This window comes from Phaseolus vulgaris, chromosome 7 (assembly GCF_051622355.1).
Source record: "Phaseolus vulgaris cultivar YP4 chromosome 7, ASM5162235v1, whole genome shotgun sequence".
Classification (NCBI taxonomy): Eukaryota; Viridiplantae; Streptophyta; class Magnoliopsida; order Fabales; family Fabaceae; genus Phaseolus; species Phaseolus vulgaris.
The window spans coordinates 6,723,723-6,731,249 of NC_143504.1; the positions used below are offsets into that span (position 1 = coordinate 6,723,723).

General features: G+C 28.7%; 1 protein-coding gene across 1 annotated transcript; it reads right to left on the reverse strand.

Moving 5' to 3' along the window:
• LOC137828432 (RNI-like superfamily protein) lies at nucleotides 1–4,331 on the reverse strand. Its single transcript, XM_068635011.1, has 3 exons — nucleotides 4,113–4,331; nucleotides 1,356–1,762; nucleotides 1–984 (listed from the first exon to the last, which is right to left on the reverse strand). Exons 2-3 carry the CDS (start codon nucleotides 1,712–1,714, stop codon nucleotides 426–428), a joined length of 918 nt encoding a protein of 305 aa, XP_068491112.1. The 5' UTR covers nucleotides 1,715–1,762; nucleotides 4,113–4,331; the 3' UTR covers nucleotides 1–425.
• Between the last annotated feature and the right edge of the window lie 3,196 nt (nucleotides 4,332–7,527).

Consider the following 7,527-nt stretch of genomic DNA (forward strand, 5'->3'; position numbering starts at 1 on the left):
TAGAAGAGAAATCCCAATACCTCTGGGTTACAAAAAACAATGCAAACGTTCAGCATTCAACCCGCACATGTAAATGTTCTAATTTGGAACGGGTAAAGACTAGTTCATCACTACCTGTAAATGTTGAAACTAAAGAAGAATAGCCCAAAACTAATCTCCTCTACTCTGTAAAGAACCAAAATTACTGTCTCATCATTTTTTCATGATGGAAAACACTTCTCGAAATGAAACCAACTACAGAAACAAAACTTATTATTCCTATATACAGTTACAAGATTTGGCTAACTCCTAAATGGTGCAACAGCATTCATTTGTAAGAATCGAACTTTGTTTATTTGGATCTACACTTAAGGTAGCAGCATGAAACAACAGAAAATGTAACAAACGGTGAAAGACTAGATCACTACCAGATTGCACTCTTTTGCTCAAAGTGTCAGAGACCTCACCTCATCCGTTTTCCAAAGCCCTTCCTCGTACTTGTACCACCTAACCAGTCCCTCATCAGTTCTTGTTCGTTGGCACATGACGCAACTGTCATCTATGCATGTGAGAAATTCACGTAACCGAGAAGCCTTCTGACGAATAGTCACGTCAATTTCCTTGACAATTCTTTTATGTTGAGGAGCTGGAAGGGCTTCCATCAGAATGCAATGTGATATGTTGAGCACTTCTAAGTTTTGTAAGCTATCAAGGATGAGAATGAGAACATCCGTAAAAAGCATTGAGCATCGAAGGCTCAAGACTCTCAAGTTTGGAAGAAAAGCAGCCATAGATGAAGCAAAGAAAACATCACATGGCCCCATAATCTTGAGTTCACTAAAGTTCTTGCAGTGGGTTGAAATTTCCTCCAAAATATATGGTGGATTCGCTATACTAGGCATTGTCAGGGACTCTAACTCTTTCCAGCAGCGGATGGCCTTGCACATTCCTGTTTTCTTGATTCTGTTCCAAGCTGGCAGAACAAGTCGCTTGAGTCGTGGGCACCTGACAAAGGGACATTATTAGCTCTTTGGACAAACTACATGTGCAATCTTCAATTTTAAGGTGTGTTAATTACCAACAATGGTTGTCCCCTTCTAAAAATTGAAATACAACTACACTATCCTGTTAATTTTTCAAATGTTTTCCAGAAATTCAGGGTAAAATATCTCCCAAGAGCTACTCCTGATAAAGTTATTGCCCCAATATCAAGAAACCTTAAGTTTTAGGCACCAAGGGAAAGTTGATCAATCAACAAATCATATTCCACAAGGTTATAAACATCACTGATTAACCTCCTGTGTGTATTCATTTCATATGGTTTATGCTAACTTTACACGTTTAATAGATATAATGATTTTGAAAGTTGAAGTTACCTTTCAGCAGTGTATGTCAACTGTTCATCACTTACGTACAAGTTGAAATGGAAGATCGAAGTCGTTATACTCTGTCGGCTGAGACCCAGGGAGATCTTCAATAATCGCGTTAATGTCCTATCAGATCGTTCATCAACATAAACATATGGTTCTAATGGGATCTTGATGAAATTAGATCTTAGCATTGACAAATCTAGTGTTTTCCAAAGAAGTGGATCACAGCATGCCATGCGCCATGCACTACAAACACGAGAGATGCCTGATGTCAACTGAAAAATGTCAAGCAACTGAAAAATCTTCACCAAAATATCTATGTCCAGATCCTCCCATCTCCTTATGTTAGAGTCGTTGTCGTCCATTAAGCCAGTTTTTCAAAATCCACACTGAATTTCAGAGTAAAGAAACACCTACAGAAACCAAACCCAAAACCAGTTATGAGATTAAACCATTAGAGTGAAAAAATAATAACAGCATATGAAAAGAAGAATAAAAACTCAAAAATAAAGAGGGTAACAGGAAATCCAAGCAAGCTTTACAATCCCCGATAAAGGGTAACTAGTAACTACCGACACCAAAATCATTATAGCAGGATAGTTCTAAAATTTTCTATATAGTTTACATAGTGCGAACTATATGCACATAAATACCGTCGTCTGAATCCAAGTCTTCTTTCTAATCATTTTCACTACTGTGACAGCTCTAAATTTCTTAAATTTCTTCCTCTTCATCATAGCATTGCAGAAGAGGATAATGCAGCAGGAGAAGAGGATAACGCAGCAGGAGAAGAGGATAACGCAGCAGGAGAAGTGGGTAGCAAGAAAAATGTTTATAGGGCATTTTCAGACAAACAGAATAGTTGCACTATCCCGACTAAATTTTGGGCCACTGGGCCTGCTAAGCCACAATTGCAGTTGGAAGTAACTGATAGAGCTAAACCTAGCTTAATTTGATAAAAACATAGACTCGGATCAAAGTTCAACTCAAATTTGATGTGAACATTTTTTCAGTTCAAACTCAACTCGACTTAAACTCACAAACAACTCAATTTAGATTGTAAATTAACAACTTTTATTCTTTGCCTTTTGGTCTTAAGTTTTCAGTCTTTGCTCATTAGTGTTTTATTTTTGTTCATCACACTGATATATTTTTGAGTTTTCATCTTTTCATGTCCCAACCTTCCTCTTTTGGTCAATATTTCAAGTCTCCTTTCTACCATACTGTGATATTGAAAGATGATGGATGCAGAAACATACAAAGATTTATTTTAAACAAAGATTATCAATATTATAAGCCAGAAAAATTAAGAAAGGTAAAAATTTCAATCTTCAAGAATTAAAAACAGACTGCGGTAATGGGCTCTTCATTCACAAAAAATGAAGATTTTAGCTTAGAAGTTAATATACTCTTAGGAGCCATTTTTTGGGAATATACAAGTACAACTTAATCACACATCACAAATTGAGGAAGACAACTTTCTTTGTTATTCAACAAATTAATGAGTGATACCATTTCTTCATACGGCATCTAGTATGCAGAATTTTATTTCTATAGGAATATTTTATTGAAAATTGAGAAACAGTTAAAAAATTCCTCAGAATGTTAGTTTCCTGAAAACATTTTAAAATAAATCATACAAAGCAAGCACATTTAACATTCCCAACTTAAGATTTCTATGAAACCTAAAAGAATCCCCCTAGCAAACACTCCAGTGCTAATATACAGTGTTAGTCATTAGCTTAGCAGCACTAATTGTCATCATAAGTTTTGATTAAGGAGCAGGGGCTAATAATCTTCCATCGCATGCAAAATATTTCAGAGAAAGAAGTTCACACTCATCACCAGGAACCCCATGGATACAACACCGGCCAACGGTTATTGAACTCAATCATTTCAGCCTGAACTCACAAATTAGGCATAGATGGAATACTAAATCACCAACATACCATCTGCAAAAAGCAATTCACAATTCCCATGACCTCTTCACTAAAACATCATTAACTCCAGTCTAGGATTCTCATAAACATTCGATACAAATCCTTTAATTTAAACAGACTTTTTAATAGACAATATCATTGCAATCATTGTTAGAATTCATCTACATGTCAGGATCACATGGGTCAGTCGGTAACATAAGCAGAAAAAAAAAGAAAATAAAGAATTAGAGATGTGAGAACAGAAAAGACGAACAAACCAAAGATAACAAAGAAACAAGAAGTGGAGTTGATTAGGCGTCCAAACCACATTCACTCGAAAAATAAAACTTTATCATTAAAAATGAAAATTGGATGTGAAATGAGTGGGGAAATGAACAATTAATCAGACCAAACAATTGACACTTGTTCAATTAAACTCTTCAGTCCAATTACTCGGGTTTCACTCGGCCACTGACGCCAACTTACAAATTTCCATGATAAAACAATTACTCATGTTTCACAAAGCATCAACCAAAAAAATTTAATTCGTAACACTCTCAGACCAGATCTCGAAAGCACCAAATCCGAAACAGAAGCAAGTGCAGGACCAATACCCACCGCAATCATGAATTCTTGATCAAACAAATTCAAGAAACCCATAAAGAAAAGGCGCGGAAAAAAAACTCTTGGAAACTCAAAATATTATGGGTCAATCGTTTAAGGGAAAGATCTAATCCTCCGCTACCCCAATTTTTAAACTTGTTTACAGACAGAAACATGGGTATGTGCTTTGGGATTTTTGTGTGTGTGTAGACTACGAAGAAGACAGAGAGAGGAGACAGACCTTGAGACAACAGAAGTTTTGTGCGGAGTGGATGAGGATGTTGGTGTTGGTGTCGTTGTTGAGTAGCTGAGTCGAAGATGAACAAGTGCAGAGATTTTGAGGTGTTCGTTCTTGCTCTGCTTCTTTTCCCTTTTTTATATAAAAAAAATGTTATGAAACATGTAAATTGTGAACAGAAAGGTGGATGTAGATGGGGATTCCAAGGGACGGTTTTAAATTACGGAAAAAACCTTGCCTTAGGTCATGAAATGTGCTTTCCAAAAAAACAAAACACAACTTTTCTATTGGGAAAACAAAGTCAAATACAGATAATAAGATTTTTCTACCACTGTTCTGTAATTAAAATCAGAGTTTCACATTCGCAATTAATATAATAAATTTTGGATTAAAAACATATTATGTACCATATGAAAATACATTGAAATTAATTTTCTATAAACTAATGACACATTAATTGATTTCTATAATATTTTTCTTGAAAGTTATATTAAAATAATTTCTTCTTAATTTACTGTATAAAATATGTTACAGATTTAATTTTGATAATCATGATATTGTAACATATTTTTTTATTAAGAAATTAATTACTAATATCATCAAGTAATTACTAATACTTTCATATACATTATTTTTTATAAAAATTTTCATGTTAGACATTATTATACAACTTGACATCTCAGCTAGACTAACACCTCAAATAATAACAATCATATGTTATCACATGAAAAATGTATTATTAAAAAAAATATATATATATATATAAAAATATTGAAAGACTAAACCAAAACTCACATGTTAACAAAAACGATACATAACCATATATAAAATACTACTATTGTCACATACTTTAAGCATATACAAAATACTTAAGTATTGTCACATACTTTAAGCATATACAAAATACTTTGTTTTTATATTGAAAGTGGTATCGAGATTTTATATTTGGACTATTTAGTTAATAAATAAAAACAATTGTCACTTTCTATAGAAAATAAGTTTATTCTGTATATATCATTGATGAAAAAACTATTTTTACATTAATAATCAATCATTTCAAATATAACTTTTAAATGATTTTCTTAAAAGTTAATACATTACCATCACAACAAAGATTTTTTTAGTGATGAAGTATTTAATAAAATTGCTCACTCAAGGTTTTAGAATTTGAAAAATAAAATTACTTGTTAAGATGAAACAATTCAATACACATTGATAAATATGTTCAGACACAATAACATTTAATTGATGTCTACGCATATTTTTTTTATGTTATTAATGCACTTTAATTAATTTTTTAAAATAAAATAAAATATAGAAAAAAAATCCTCTAATTTTAGTTCAAAAATAACTTGGAAAGTTGTATTTAAAATTTTGTTGAGAAATATAATCGCCCTCGAGATTCTTAAATAAGAAATTTATGTAATGTATACTATTTTTTAAAATTTACTAGAATCTCATTTTTGGTTATGAGTAATAATATATCTTTTAAGTTCTCATACACGTTTAATGTCTTGAAATATAAATATATTCAATCTTCCAATATAAGAAAAATAATATATTTGGTAAAGATATATTTTATAAATATTTAAAATTATTCACTTTCTATACATAGTGTGTGACATGAAAAAAAAAATACAAAAAAATCTGAGTAAAATATATATGTATTTATATAAAATTTGAAGGTTATCTATTGGATTTGTTTCCCTATGTCTACTATCTACCTCACCTAACCTATTTCATCCTCACATCTTTTATTTAATAAAATTCTTATTTATAACATTTATATTTCCTCTTTCACTCAATTTTGGTGAATAAGATAAAATATTATTGAGATTATCACTTTTCAATTTATGTGAATTAAAGTCTTTTATTGATGTTATATGAATTATTGTGTTATTTAAATTGTTATAATTATTTATTATTATTATGTTATTTCTTATTCGATTTTACTAAGAGTTTTTTCAATTAATGTTGGAGATACTATTTTTTAACAGATGTACATTTTTTTTTTCAATTAATATTTATCATAATTAAATTTTGTTTATCTATGTTGCAATGAATTTTTGTTATCATTAGTACGGATATAAAAAAAATCAATTGACATTTATCATGATTAATTTATTTTTTTATCTTAACAATAATTTTTTTTATCTGAGCAATGATTTCACTATAAGAAAATTATGAAATAAAAACCAATTTTACAGACCAATAATTAGTTGTTATAGCGACTAAATTAGACATCATTTTAGATATTAAAAAAAAATTAGTTTATAAATTAATTTTTATTATAATTAAATAGTTTATAAATTGATATCTAATTTAGAAACCATTTAATAATAATAGAAACTAATTTAGAAATCACAAGTTTTTTTAATTTTTAAAATGTCTATAATTTAGTCACTATAGCAACTAATTATTTTTGTTTTTAAAATTAGTTTTTATTTCATGATTTTCTAGTAATGTTTTTTTTACCATTAACACATTTGTTATCAAATAGTTTGCAATTGTTAACTAGATAAATTTTCAACCAACATTAACTTATCAATGGCAATTGGGAAAAAATTGGGTGAACTTGATAAAAAAAAAATAAAAATCCAACCTACATTATAAAAACAACCTTAGTGTAAAACTAAATGATTGTGATTAACATCAACTGAAACGCAATCTCAATTGTTTTTTACAAATATCAGTTTTGAAATTTTTTTATAAAATTTGACCAAAAAAAATGACATCAATTTAGATAGATTAAAAAATTTATCAATATTAATATTATTTTAATCATTAATAACCATTTAGTATTTAAATATTTATTTTAGTAATTAAATTATTTTATCTAAACAGAAAATTAAAATTCAATAGATTTAAATTACCTCATTTGAAAAAAATAAGAAAAAATTAAATTTAATGTATTTAAATATGTTGAAAATGTAAAATCTGTATCTAAACAGGCTAAGGGTATGAGAAGAATAAGTTATATTCTAACCAAGAAAAAGAAAGAAGAAAAGTTACACAGCAACCACCCAGTGCATCATAACAACAAAAAACTATAAATTATAATATTAATATCATAGACAAATGTAATAATTATAATTAATAATTCCATAACTGTTAAATAATTATTAAATAACTTTAATTATCAATTAATGCTAATACATGTATTTTGCTTTGATTCAATTTATCTACTAAAAAAAATTATTAAATAGTAACAATTTATAGAGAAAAAATAAATAATAATTATATTAATTAAATTAAATATTAATTTAGAAATTAAAATTTATTTATATGTAAATTTATTAATAAATATTTATAAAATAATTTATAAATTTGTATCTAAATTAGTTATTTAAGTTTTAGTAATTAATATTTTAAATTTTAAATTACTTTCTAAAAGATTAATAAAGATTAATTTAAAATA

Bases quoted from the DNA above. Each gene is read 5' to 3' on its own strand.
- LOC137828432 (XM_068635011.1), bottom strand. From the start codon at position 1,714: ATGGACGACAACGACTCTAACATAAGGAGATGGGAGGATCTGGACATA. The intron at 985-1,355 runs GTAACTTCAACT...TCCCTTTGTCAG, and splicing joins TTGACATACACTGCTGAAAG to GTGCCCACGACTCAAGCGAC.